Raw genomic sequence first — 14125 nt, 5'->3', positions numbered from 1 at the left:
GAGAGAACAGGGTCACTATGGCCTGTGGTAACCAGCCCAGATCCTGGTTTGTGAAAGACCTGCCTAAAGGAAATAGGTGGAGAGAGATAGTACAGGGCAGTGGATATCCCTCAGGCCTCAGCACATGCGCATTGACATGTGCTATTAATACTCCGTGCATATAACAGACATACACAATGGACAGACAGACATGCTTAGAGACATGTGCACACACAGAGACACATATATACAACACACATAACACATACACACACACAACAGACATAACACACACACAACAGAAAGACAGAGAGACACACATAGACATATAGAGACACATACAGACAATACACATATAGATATACACACAATACATATAGCATACACATCTAACACAGACATAACATACATAGCCAGACACATAGACACACAGGCACATACAGACATACACACAAATAAACACAGGTACACCCAGACACACCCACACAGACATACACCGGCATTCGCAGACACATGCACAAAGGCACACACACACACAACACATACACATAGAGACACAAACAGAGGCTCACACATAGACACACAGACACACACAAAGACAGAGACAGACAGATACTCACACACACACACAGGCACACACACATACACACACACACAGACAGAGGGACAGAGACACAGAGAGGTCTGTAACTTTCTCTATACTCCCCAAAACGTATAGTAAAGAGCAAGATTGTTAGAAATCCTCAGGATTCTTAGGGCAGGAGAGTAAAGGTTTCCTCCCAGGCAGCCTGTGACTGTGTGACTTTGCAAAAAGAGGGCCACATTTGTGTTTATATGCCCTGTGATGGGTTGTAGACGAAGTGATCATAAGAGCCACAGAAAACCTTATGTGGGCTTGATAGAAACCTTATGCTGGTTTCTTGAGACAGTGGCATGTAGCCCAAGGCTAGTCTTGAACTTGCTTTCTCACAGAAGCTAGTCTTGGACTTCTGACCTTCCCGTTTCTGCTTCTCAAGTCCTACGCTATGATGTATACCACCAGGTCTGGCTTACAGTATGCGATTTTAAATCTCTGACTCCCTAGCAAGCTCCAAGGACCAGTTGCCTCAATACCAAATTAATTCCCCATTATCATCCCAGTGCAGTGAAAACAAAGCAAGTCTCCTGCAGGCTCTTGTTCTGCATCCCGGACGTTCATGCCACTTCACTTGCTTTCCCCACGAAATGCCCTGTGAAGGCTGAAGAAATACTCTATTCTAAATCACAGCTCACCTACAATACACATAACATACACGTCCCCCCACTTCTCCCTCTTATCTTCTTTCCTTTCTTTTTATGATTTAGTGAGTGTGTTTGGCTTCTGTCATGTAGAACAAACAAATCCCGCAGAGAAGCATTTAAAAGGACGAATGCGTCGGTTTGTGTTGGGGAAGCCCACGTCATATGCTCGCTCTTCTCCTCTCAAAGGTTTTAATTTACGGCAAAAGTAAAAAGCCGTTGCTGAAAACTGAGCAAGAGGAGTCAGCTTTGAAAACTGATAAGAGGAGGAAAAAAAAAGCTAGACTCATTTTGAATTTGAACCTAACAACCAGGACCCTTATTTCCCTGCAGCAAAATGATCTCGCCTTTCTTAGAATGATTTAAGAATTCCCCAGAGACACTTTGCCCCGGGGCCCCTTTGTGGGCCCATCTTAGCAGCTTTAGAATCCTCCTAACTGGGCTTATCAGAGAAGATTCCAATTTAGAGCAGCGAAAGTCTAGTGCCTGGTATCAGTGCTAGCTTTTTTTTTTTCTTTCTTTCTTTTTCTTTTCTTTTTTTTTTTGAAGAGACATGATGTTTTACAGTGCTAACAGTTTTGAAAGGTCCTATGTTTTCAGGCAACAGAGCGCTTTTGTGTGAAGGGCTCTGAGAAGCATTATTCAGGAGAAAACGCATCAAAAGGAGTTGAAAGAGAGAGAGAGAGAGAGAGGGAGAGAGAGAGAAGTTTGCTGATGTAGAGATTAGAAGCAGCTGGTGCTGGCAGGCACAATTATGACCAAATAATTGAATCTTTTAAGAGAGATAAGATGAGATAAAGCAAGAGTTGTCGTCTCCCAATGGGAGCAGGTTCATTAGATACTAAGGAGTCTAGCTGTGGAGAATTCCACTTCCAGAGGGACCTTGGTCTGCTTTGCAGGCAGGGCATAGTGGCAGTAAATCAGGGGGAAGCGGGCACAGCGTCAGTCCTCCAGACCTTAATTGGCAGGAAAGCTGGGGAGGAGCCTTGGGTACCCTCACTCTTATTCCACACCCTGGAACCTCTCAGATCCCTAAAATGACGATCATCTTCCGCTCTTCCTCCTTGAGAAAGAAACTTAAGGAAATGTAACCTTACATAGTTAATGGGTTCTTTGAAACTTAATTTGGATCTGTTCATTTCATGTGTTGGAGTGTTTTGTCTACATGTATAAATGTGTACACAATGCATGTCTGGTATTCACAGAGGCCAGAAGAGGGTATTGGTACCTTCAAACTGGACTTACAGATGGCTGTAAGTCTCCACGTGGGTGCTGGGTGTCGAACCCAGATCCTCTGCAAGAATAACAAATGCTGTTAACTGCTGAGCAGACTCCAGCATCCAGTGAACTTTTTTTTTATCAGAAATGCTAATATCCATCTTTGCTCATTGGTTGAATTCTTTGCTCGTTTGCTCGTTGGATGCCTCCTTCATTGTCACCAAGTCCCTTTGTCAAAGACAATGGGAGACAGAATGTTACAGTGTTTATTTCAATGTTCCACCAGCCCCAAAGGATAATAACATTGTTCTTGATCTGGAAATATGGGACCTCTTAGCCTTGGTCCATCAGGTTATTGCATCTTCTGCATTCATATTTTCACTGGGAACATTTCTCATGGCTTCTGCATGGAGACAATGTAGAGAAGAGCAGAAAGCAGTGAAATCCAGCGCAATCGTTTCTCCCCGTAACAGAGCAGAGGGCGTCCCTAACACTCTGCTGAGGGTTCTGTTAGACATCTTGCTTCGGGCTTTCATCCTTAATGGAACAATGTAACTCACTCTGTTATATTGTATAACTTGCTTCCTTCAAATCCATCCTTTCTTTCATCCTATAGACAGTTTGCTTACCTTGTCATTGTGATGAGCTTAGAGGTTTTGAAGTTGGGGTAGTGTGTTACTGGCTTCTGATAATGACACCTTAATTTAAAATCCGGGTCACAGATCTTTTTTTAGCCGAGGGGAATTGATTCCTTCCTGTCATTTGTCTGCCTTTGTGTGCCCTCTTTCTTTCTTTTTTTCCTCTGTAGCTGCGGACTTTTACTTTACTTTAAAGCAAAACTTTGGACTTTATTCTTACCTGGGTTCAGGGGAGATTGTCCTTCTATGTCAGGCTTTTTCAGTTTACATTAAATAAATTTATAATAAAATAAGCTCTTTTTTTGGTTTATTTGAAGTTACCCCAAGGATCACCCTTATTGTAGCTATGATTGACTCTGTTATACCGATTACGTGGTTGTAATAATGATTCTGCTTGCCTTTCTTCAACATTCCCTGGAATCCTTCCTTGCTTCTCCATTCCCATGGTTTAAGGATGCTGGGTCAATACCAGTCTTAGTATCTCTTCCAGGTGCTGTGGAGTTGTTGTGGTTTTATTTCTTCCAGGATCAGGAGGATGTTTTAGTATTGACATCAAAGGCTAATGTGGGAGTGCCCAGAGCTTTCCATGGCAGGGCACTTGACCTTAATCTCCACACTGATGTAGACTCTTGGAACGAGATCAAAGACTCCACTCACAGAATGGAAGTGTTAGGCACACGCCCACATTGAGTGCAGGTGGAGGCGTAATTAGTGACCTGTTATTCAGTCTTGGCTTTTCATCCCTCTACATGGTCACCATGCAACTTTGGAGGAAATCAAATTAGCATCCTCACATCATACAAGCACCTTCAACTGTAGTTTTAGGCTCTAGTTGTTTGTGAGCCTAGCCTTTAACATCTGAGCCATCTCTCCAGCCCAACCACTAGTTGTTTGTAAGCCTGCTGGGAGACAGCCCAGTGCCATTAGCCCTAAGAATAGGTCTGTCTCTCATTTTCACCTGGGGAGCTTTAAAAAATGATTTTCCGGTCAATCCCGGGAAGCCTGATTGAACTGGTCATAAGTGGCCTGGACACTTGGTGTTTTTTAAAAGGTCCCTCAAGTGCTTTGGAAGCACGAGGCCAGGAGATAGCAAAAAGAGACTTGGGCACACCAACTATGGCTTTCCTTATGCTAATTACTCTCTGTCTATGCGCTAAGCCTGGCCTTCCTCCTCACTTCTGCTGTATCTGTAAATTCAAACAGCAGAGAGCGGAGAGAATACAGCTTTAAGTGGGAAGAATTTCAAACCCTGTCTTTCTTTCCCTTAAAGTATGACCATAGAGAAGACTGCTTTAGTTTCCCCGTTGAGCAAAAGGATACTATAAAGCTCCTTGGCAAGGGAAGGCTAAAACGCTATCATGACACAAAACCTTAAGTGTTGGATCCTGTTCCTAAAGCTTCAGTCTACTTCCCCATGTGCACGCATGCATCTGTGCATGTGAGTGTATGTGTGTGTGACGTGTATGTGTGAAGGCCAGAGATTGATATAGGGCCATTATTCCTGGTCGCTGTCCACTGAACACGGAGCTCACTGTTCTGGCAAGTTTGTCTCCATGCCCCGTCTGGGCTTATAGATGCCAGGGTTTTGACCTGGGTGATGGGGATCCAAACTCAAGTCCCTATGCAGACATCCTAACCACTGACTGGCATCCTCAACCTCCTGTGTATTCTTTCTTACCTCATCCTCACACCAAGGATTAGGGCAGAGAGGGAACGGAGGGAAAACAGACCCACAAACCCACAAAAGCTGGAGAAGCTGCAGCATCATCAACGCCGAGTGAGTTTATTATGTTCAGCTGGACAGGGAGGCGGAGTCATTACATCTTGCTGAACAAAGAGGCGGGGTTATCACGTTCATATAAACACTCAACCTGGCCTGTCACTAAAGGGTTTGGTTAAGGTTGGCCATGTAGCTTGCATTGTTAGAAGAAGGTCATTCGTTTGAGTGAGTTTCAAGATCATAACATTTACTGTCAGTCACTGTTTGGTTATCCGTCTTTGTAATAATGGCAGTAGCACTGAACTTTGGGTGTATAGCACCTATGAACTAACATTTCAGAGAAGCACAGGGGTTCAGAAACATCTTTCAGCTCCTATGTAACCATTTAGGATAAAAAAATGTTTTTTGGTCATGAGCATAAATCTTTTTGCATCTCGATCCATGCTCAGAGAATTATGGGAAAATTAATTTCAATGTAACCTGGTACCAAGAAATGGTTTATTATTCACAACAATAACTTAAGAAGGCAACTGCCTTATGTAGCTGTGTCACATACCCACCCCTTGCCCACTTACCCAGCTCCAAATGGAAGCTTGAGCCGATGAGAACGGATGCAGGCTTTTGTTATCTCCAGGGTCTTGTCCAGGTCAGAGAACTGGGAGAATCTTCCAAAGGCATTTCTCAAAGGAAGTGCGCATGTCCCAGTGGATCAGCTTGTCCGAGGAAACAGCCTTTGTTGACAACAGATGATTCTCTGGCGTTTCTCAGTACCTCATGAAGCCAAACAAAGGCTCGATACACATTAAGGACTAGCACAAGATTTTAAAAATTGTGAGAAGTTGAACCGGAATCTTGGCTTTATTAATATTATTAAAAGACAGAAAATTTAGTTTAAAAACCATAATATGTTCAATCAGAAGCAACATGCTTGTGTCTGTGGGAACGTGAGTGCACACACACACACACACACACACACACAATTAGCTTTTGTGATTCCTGAATTGGACCTTAAAACCACAGTAAGTCAAGGCTTCGAGGTGGTCATAGAATGATTATGGGTGCAAAACTCAAGTGACCCACAGGGACAGCTTACTTGATGGTAGTGGGTGGTTGTCTTATTTGAACCAGCTTGCTACCTGTGATTGAAGTTGCGCTGCCGGAATCTGCTCTGACTCAGCTATTTGTTATAAGACGTTACTCCCAAATTAGGCTTTCAGTTACTCTGTACCAAGTTAGGCTGCAGTTTGTTACGCAGAGACTCAATTTCAAAGGTGTCCTCTGGCCCAAATTTAATTTAGTTGATTACTACCTATGCCTAAAATCAGCAAGCATTCTCTATTCAAGGGCCAGGGAGCAATTATTTTAGAATTTGCCGAAGTGTGACCTCAGTTACAGCTATTTGACTCTGCAGTTGTTGACAAAAACGGCTGTAGACAGTCCGGATACAAGTGGGCACGGCTGTGTTTCAGTAAAACTCTGTTTATAATATGGCCAAACTGCGAGTGATTTAGTGGTTTGCCAGTCCTAAGCTGCAGGATCTCACACCAAGAAGTTCTGCTTCCTAAGGCTGTCTGGAGGATGAGATGCAGTATACAAAACCATGCGCTCAGCTCAGCATGCAGGAACCCTGGGAAACAAGCAGCTTCCCAAGCGGGTAGCTCATGCCTGTTGGCGAAGCTTCCTTCCCGGAGGAAGCACATCTGGGAAGACGTCAAGTTCCAGGCCTCCATTGGCTATTGGGCAGGACCATGTCTCCAAAAAAGTAATGGCTTTTCTTGTGCTGTATTAAAAGTATCATATCCCGGCCTGAGGAAATGTCTCAGTGGGTAAAGTGCTTGTCTCTCTACATGAGGACCTAAATTCGAGCTCAGAAGCCATGTTAAAAAAAAAAAAAACCACTCCTGTGGGCACCATTCACAGATCCCATGTCTGCTACTTTCATGCCTGTGTAGTGTGTATCATTGCTTTCTGAATCCAGATGAAGATTTCCTGGAACTGGGACATGTGGGTGCTATTGAATGAACCAAGGTGCTATGGGAGAGCAACCAGTGCCCTCAGCCTCCAAACATGAATAATAAAGTCTTGCTCTCTTGAAAAACAAAACAAAACAAAACAAAACAAAACAAAACAAAACAAAACAAAAACAAAAACAAAACAGTCAGGTTGCTGTGCTGAAGAGGCAGAGGCAGCAGGGGCTCACCGGCTGGGCGGGCTACTCTGCGAGGCGAGTTCCAGGCCAATGAAAGACGCTGTCTCAAAAGACAGGATTAAAAGACAGAATGGTGCATTGTGCCAGACCTCCATAGGCGCATGAACACATGTCCTCTCATCTACATATGCGCTACCTATCACACATGACTTCATATCCTGCCCGTAAATAACATATCATCCAGCCTAACCTGTCATTAATCATATGGTGCATTTACATTTCAGGCATGACTAATGGTAATCATATAATAATCATATAATATAATCATATAATAAATTATATATAGTTTATCTAATAAGACTATACATAGGGTTTTCATTCTTGTCCTATAGGCGATACTGTAAAACTTGCTCTATAACATGCATTTGTGATTTTTTTTCTCTCCCTCACAGAGATACATGCCATGAACTCTTGGGACACGTGCCACTGCTTGCGGATCCCAAGTTTGCTCAGTTTTCCCAAGAGATAGGCTTAGCGTCTCTGGGAGCCTCAGATGAGGACGTTCAGAAACTAGCCACGGTGAGTTCATTTTCAACTTTAGAAACTGTCCAGCGTCTTCATTGTATGGTGAAATAAAACTCATGGCCTTTGACCATGACTCTTAGGCCTATGTTCTGGGGAGAGCAGGGTTTTGCCCTAACTTTGTTCTTGTTTGGCAAAAAAAGATAATGAACTCCAGGTTTATTAGCTACCAAAATATATATTTCACTCTTCCTGTTTAGTTGGATGGATGGCTATAAAGCAGTGGTCAGTATTTTAAGGTTGGGAGCCTTGTAATCACTGTTAAAATTAGTCAGCCCAGCTACCATGGAAGAAAAAGCAGCCATAGATAATATGTAAGTGAGTATATATGGGTATATTCCAATAAAACTTCATTCTCAGAAAGCAGGGGTGGGCTAGACTTGCTCTATAGGCTGTAGTTTATTGAATCCTGTGAAAACATTTGTCATAGTAAAAGGGGCACGTACATTGGCGTTAGAGTAGGAATTGCAGCTAGGACTGCTGCTTTGACAGGTTGATGTGGTTATCATCAGCTAGGAGGCGAGGACGCCATTAAGTAACTGAGTTCAACAGTTATTCTAAGTACAAACCAGGAAAAGGTGGACTAGATGTCATGATATCAGGAATGTTCTTCCTCAGACAAGAGATGTAGGAGGAAAAGCACGGTTGGATGTTGTGTTTCAGATGTTGAAGAGTCATATCTAGAAAGCTTATGCAACCTGCTTCTGCCTTATGTCAGGGTCTAGGAATAGAGGTGTTTAGAAGCTCGCTGACCTGCCGGAGTAGAAAGCTTAAATGAGTGTAACTGCCTGGTAAGGAAAGGAGGTCTTAAACTGAGTGTGTTTGCCACAGTTATATATCGAAATGATACTCTTTACTCCCAACAAGAAATATATATATTTTTCAGAGCTGACAGATGACTCAGTGGTCAAAGTACTCAGGATGCAAGCATGAGGGTCTGGGTTCAAATCCCCAGCGCCCAGCTATTAGCTAGGTATGGTGGCATGTGCCTGTAATCCCAGTATTATGGTGGTAGTGGTGGGGGACAGAAAGATCCCTGGATCTTGCTGGACAGGGAGTCTAACTAGTCAGTGAGGGCTGGGCTCAGGGAGAGACATTGTCACAAAAATAAGGTAGCAGGTGAGAGAGGAAGATGCCCAATATTGACCTTTGACCTCCAAGCAGATATGTTACCCACACATACTTATACACTATGTGTACACAGATAAAAAGTAGAAATACATTTCCTTGTGTATATATGTTTGTGTGTGTGTTTGTGTGTGTGTGTGTACATACATGTACGTTTATATGTGTGAGTATAAATTCACAAGACAGTCTCAAGTGTCATTCTCCAGGCATTGCCCGTCTTTTTTGAAACTGGATCTCTCACTGGTCAACCCAATCCATCTGAACCCAACCCAACCCAACCCAAAATGAAAAACCACAAACCCCATACACCTATATATATATAAAACCACATCTAAAAGAGTAATATATTCACAGTTTCTGAGGATTCAGGCATGGACAGCTTTGGGGGCATTATTCTTTGTTTCCATTTTTGTATTTTCTCGGGCAAAATTTAATACTTTTAATTTGAAGCCTTTCTTAGAAGGGCGGACAGACTTTTGGGATAAGAAAATGTCTTATTATGGTCCCAATATCCTTGGCTGTTCACAGTCTTAGCTTCATGAGCTAAAACACTTGGAACTGGTAGAGTTTATCAGGCCATTTTTCATATTCCTTTGTCGTTCTCTCCCTCTTGTTCTTACTCTGTTGTCTTTCTCTGCAAATGTACCTAGGTTGCTTCTATGTTTCTGTGATAAAAAAGTTGCAAAAGCAGCTGCGGGGAGAGAGCCTTTCTCCGGCTTACACTTCCTAATCTCTGTCCATTATTGAAGTCAGGGCAGGAACTGTAGAAAAACACCGCTTACTGGCTTGCTTTCCATGGCTTGCTCAGTTTGCTTAAACAACCCAGGATGGCCTGCCCAGGAATGGCCCCTCTCACAATGGGCTGGACCCTCCCACATCAATCACCGATCAAGAACATATCCCATGAGCCCTCCCAGGGGCCAGTGTTACAGAGGCAGTTCCTTTATTGAGGTTCCGTCTTTCCCCGTAACTGTGGTTTCTATCAGCGTGACAAAAAAAAAAAAAAAAAAAAAAAAAAAAAAACCTAACCAGCACAGTGTTTGAGATTAGGATTCGAAGGGCTGAACCTAGAAAAGACAATATTTTCTAACTGCGAAATAATTGGTAGCAAGTGATGTAGGACCAAATGTCCACTGAGAAGGGTAGCCTGACTGCAATCCTGCAATGGTTTTGACCGATAAAACGCAGAGTGTAAGCTTATGAAAGACTTTAAGGCAAAACATTTTGAGTCTCCCGTCAGTGTAGTCGAAATGTACACGTGCGCATAAGTGCATGGCGTATGTGTCGTGACCCCATTTTGTCTGGTTTACTCACTTTTATTGATATAGCTCCACCTCCCATGCCAAATCCCTCTGACTTTGGGATTCTTACAAGCCTGGCATTTTCAATTCCTGCCAATTTTGTAAATTGGCTATTTACCTTGAAGAGTGGCAAACCAAAGAAGGATCTAGAAAGAATATTCTGTATGGTGAGGCAAATGAGGAGATGGGCAATCACATTGAGATAAAGCTGGTGACTTTTGTGAACCGGGAATTCAATTACCATTGGCATCTGAGAGCCACTGCCCATCTCAGTTAAAAGCAATGTGAGTTGGGAAAGTACTTGAAACCTGGTCTTGGAAGACAACACAGGCTCCAACTAGACCATTTCAAAGTACAGGCTGGATAAAGAGCCTGCTGAATATCATGCATGTTATCAGAAGCAAACTGAGTGTCTCACTTGTAAAACACCAAGAGCTTAAGCGTTCAAGTTTCACTGGCAATGAGGTCTAATGGCTGGGGAGAGTTGTGGCTGGCTACACCTGATGAGAAATGAAGCTATTATTATTCCATCCCACCAACCCATGTGCGTCAAGTCCCCCAAAGAAGTAGTAGGTGAAAATGAGAGATGAGTTGTATCAAAGGAGAAAAATCTAGAGAGGACAGATGGAAAACTACCTCCATTGCTATTTATGTCGACTGTGAGGCAGGCTTTGTTATTCTTATATTCTGGGCGAGATTTATATTATTAATGCTTCTGCTTATATAGTGCCTGCTTTTCCTTGTTTATAGTGAATTTAAGCACATATAAAAAAAGAATTATGACTCATGAAAGGAGACACCTAATAACTTTCTGGAATGCACTGTCAACAGATCTGAGGAGAAAACCAACACCCACTCAGACTAGTTGGCTAAACTTGGCTTTGTCTAAGGCTGCTTTTGGACATCTGGGTCTGGTTTCCAGATCATTCAGGCTGCATTGCCTGTAGACACCGTATTCCCGTGCTATATTTCTGTCTGATATTTATTTTGACATGTTAATAATGGTTCGTTTCGAGAATGAAGCTATCTCAGCTGCTTCTCCGTGGGCAATGGTTTTTACGCCCTGAGACCCATTTAAATGAACCTCTTTTGTATCTAAAGAAATTGATGATGGTGCTCTGAGAGTGTGTTTCAAATGCGTTGTTATACATGTAAATAATTTGCCCTCTGGTGGATAATGAATAAGGCCATTAGTTTTGGCTGCTAGATTCTTTTCTTACTCCTCATAGCTGTCGCAGGTCTGTGCATGACAGATACGCAAAAATATTTCCAATAAGGGCTACATGGCATGTGTTATAATTTTGAGGTAAACTGTTTCCCATTTCTGGTTAAGGTGGATCTAATACATTAGTGTTTACCTTGGGTTTGTGGACTTAAATGCTGTCAGTGGGCAGGTAGGTAGCAAACATCTATGAAACAGCCAGATATAAATTAATAAGGAGCTTTAGAGTCCTTGGGGGAACTGGAGAAAACGCATTATGTCTAAAGGCCTTCAGATGCAAAATTAAAGCAAAGCCAGAAGTCCTCAGCAATGGTTCACATGTCTAAGTAGAAACGAAACTGTAGGGTTATGGTGGCCAGCTTTTGTTTTGGACTTGAGAGTTTTTCACTGGACTATACCATGTTGAAGGGACAAGATCACATGATTCATCCTTACAGTATCCTGTTTATCCCCAGTTATGCAGTTCTGTTTCGTAGACAACAGAGTACTTTTTCTAAGATGGCTACTACAATAAATTATCTTATTGTGTTTGTTGAAAGGCAAGTTGATTTGAGTGACAACTTAAGTATATCTGTTTACATACTTGGTTGTGTGTGTGTGTGTGTGAGCGCATGCACTCGAGGGTACTCAAACATGTGCCTGTACACATGCATGTGTGTGTCTGTCCATGTGTCCATGTGCATGCATGTGTCTCTCTGTATGTATGTGTTCAAGCGTGCTCACACACGTGTCTGCACACATGTGTGTGTCCTCCCATGTTTCCATGTGAGTGTGTGTCTCTGTGTATATGTGTGTGCCTTAGTACAGTGTGAAGGTCAGAAAACAATTTATGGAAATTGGTTCTCTCTTCTACCATGTGGGATCTGGGGATCAAATTCAGGTATTTAGGCTTGGTGGAAAGAGTATTTTACCGGCTGAACCATCTCACAGGCCCTGAATTATAACTTAAAATGGATGTAAAGATGATTTTCATACATGTATCCTGAGCACGCTTCAATTCGTTGATCTGGAAGAAGAAGGACAGTCCGACAAAGTGCAACTCCAGGAACTGAGATTCTATAGGCACGGAAAGAAAGAATTCACGGAAAGAAAGAATTCCATAGTTAGATATAAAATGGCTTATGCGGGGCCTAGCAAACACAGAAGTGGATGCTCACAGTCAGCTAATGGATGGATCACAGGGCTCCCAATGGAGGAGCTAGAGAAAGTACCCAAGGAGCTAAAGGGATCTTCAACCCTATAGGTGGAACAACATTATGAACTAACCAGTACCCCTGAGCTCTTGACTCTAGCTGCATATGTATCAAAAGATGGCCTAGTCGGCCATCACTGGAAAGAGAGGCCCATTGGACACGCAGACTTTGTGTGCCCCGGTACAGGGGAACGCCAGGGCCAAAGGGGGGGAGTGGGTGGGTAGGGGAGTGGGGGTGGGTGGGTAAGGGGGACTTTTGGTATAGCATTGGAAATGTAAATGAGCTAAATACCTAATAAAAAATGGAAAAAAAAATAAAATGGCTTATGTTTCTGTAGGCAACAAAGCTGGAACTTCTTTGTTTGTTCAGGACAAAGTCACATGGAGATCAGGCTGGCTTTGAATTTACAACGAGGTAAATTCCCCTGCAAGTACAGTACAGGATCTTCTCCCCAGGGACTGGTCCCGCTCACAATTAAGGCTGATTGGGAGGTCCTGGTCCTCCTGCCTCTACCTCCTGAATTGCTGAGATTATAGGAATGCATTATAGGGCCTGGCCTAAAACCACAGTCTCAAGGCTAGTTTTTCTACCAGGGAGATACCATTTACATGTCCAATGGATATATACCACGGGAAGATCGAGGGAAGGGGGATGGGGGTTACTTCAGCTCCCGGATCAAGGGTACAGCCCATCACTGCAGGGTAGCCAAGGTATCAGAGGTTGAGACAATGGGTCCCATAGCCTCCACAATGCAGAAACAGAACAGCTTCCATGGACACCAGAGCTTAGCTGCTTTTCTCCATTTCATGATAGTCTGCCCAGGGACCCCCCTGCTCACAATTAGGATGGGTCTTCCCATATCAATAAGTATAATCAAGACAATCCCTTATAGACTTTCCAGAGGCTAACTTTCATTGAGATAATCCCTCCCAAGTTGATTTTAGATCTGTCAATTTGACGACAGCAACCTTTGCAGTTTGGTGGCAGGAGCTGGTGACCTTGAAGAGAGAGGTATGGTAGTTAGACAATGCCCCCACATGCCTTTCACAAGTAATCTTTCAGCCCCATTTGTATATCCGAGATCCCTTTTTATGCAAATACTAGTACCATAGGATATCCTTGTTATAAAACTTTCTGTTTCGCAGCCTGGAAGTGAACCCTGGCATCCACACGAGCCGTTCACTGGTGCTGCCTTGTATCATGCTATTGTTTTGACTGTGAGACCAGTTAACTCATCTGCACTGTGTTGCTCAGACAGAAGTGTGCCGATCAAGAGAACTTAAAAATCAGCCCCAGAAATATACGGATGTCCCTTCCTCTCAAAGTTAGGATGTATAGGAGAGAATCTGTCAGTGGATGGTGCATCCCATCCTATAATGCAGAAGGCTTTTTTGTTTGTTTGTTTGTTTGGTCAGTTCATTCCTCACATCATAAAGGCATTTGCCACAGACCACGTGGTACATCATCCGGAGGAGAAGCAATCAATATGAACACAGATGTTTCCTAAGCAGAATAAGTTGGCCCCTGGCCCAACTGGAATTTTCTGTCTATATAGGGTTTTAGGTCATCCATTCAGTTCTGCTGACCCTGAAACGCGTTCACCTTCGCTTTCCGATTGAAGGGATTTTATTAGTTTGTCTCGGTAATGCTGACGAGAGGAAGAGTGCTAGCCAAGGGCAGTAGAGGAACAAGCAATCTTTCCCAGGACCTGTTCCCG

General features: G+C 43.1%; 1 protein-coding gene across 1 annotated transcript in view; it reads left to right on the top strand.

Annotated features, from left to right (window-relative positions):
* The window catches only part of Tph2 (tryptophan hydroxylase 2), a 106382-nt gene that overhangs the window by 57637 nt on the left and 34620 nt on the right, over positions 1-14125 (top strand). Inside the window, exon 8 of the mRNA NM_173391.3 lies at positions 7435-7561. Within this exon, the coding sequence (NP_775567.2) occupies positions 7435-7561 (127 nt within the window). The remainder of the gene's footprint in view (positions 1-7434; positions 7562-14125) is intronic.

This window comes from Mus musculus, chromosome 10 (genome assembly GCF_000001635.26).
Source record: "Mus musculus strain C57BL/6J chromosome 10, GRCm38.p6 C57BL/6J".
NCBI lineage: Eukaryota > Metazoa > Chordata > Mammalia > Rodentia > Muridae > Mus > Mus musculus.
This window is presented reverse-complemented; position numbering and strand designations above follow the sequence as displayed.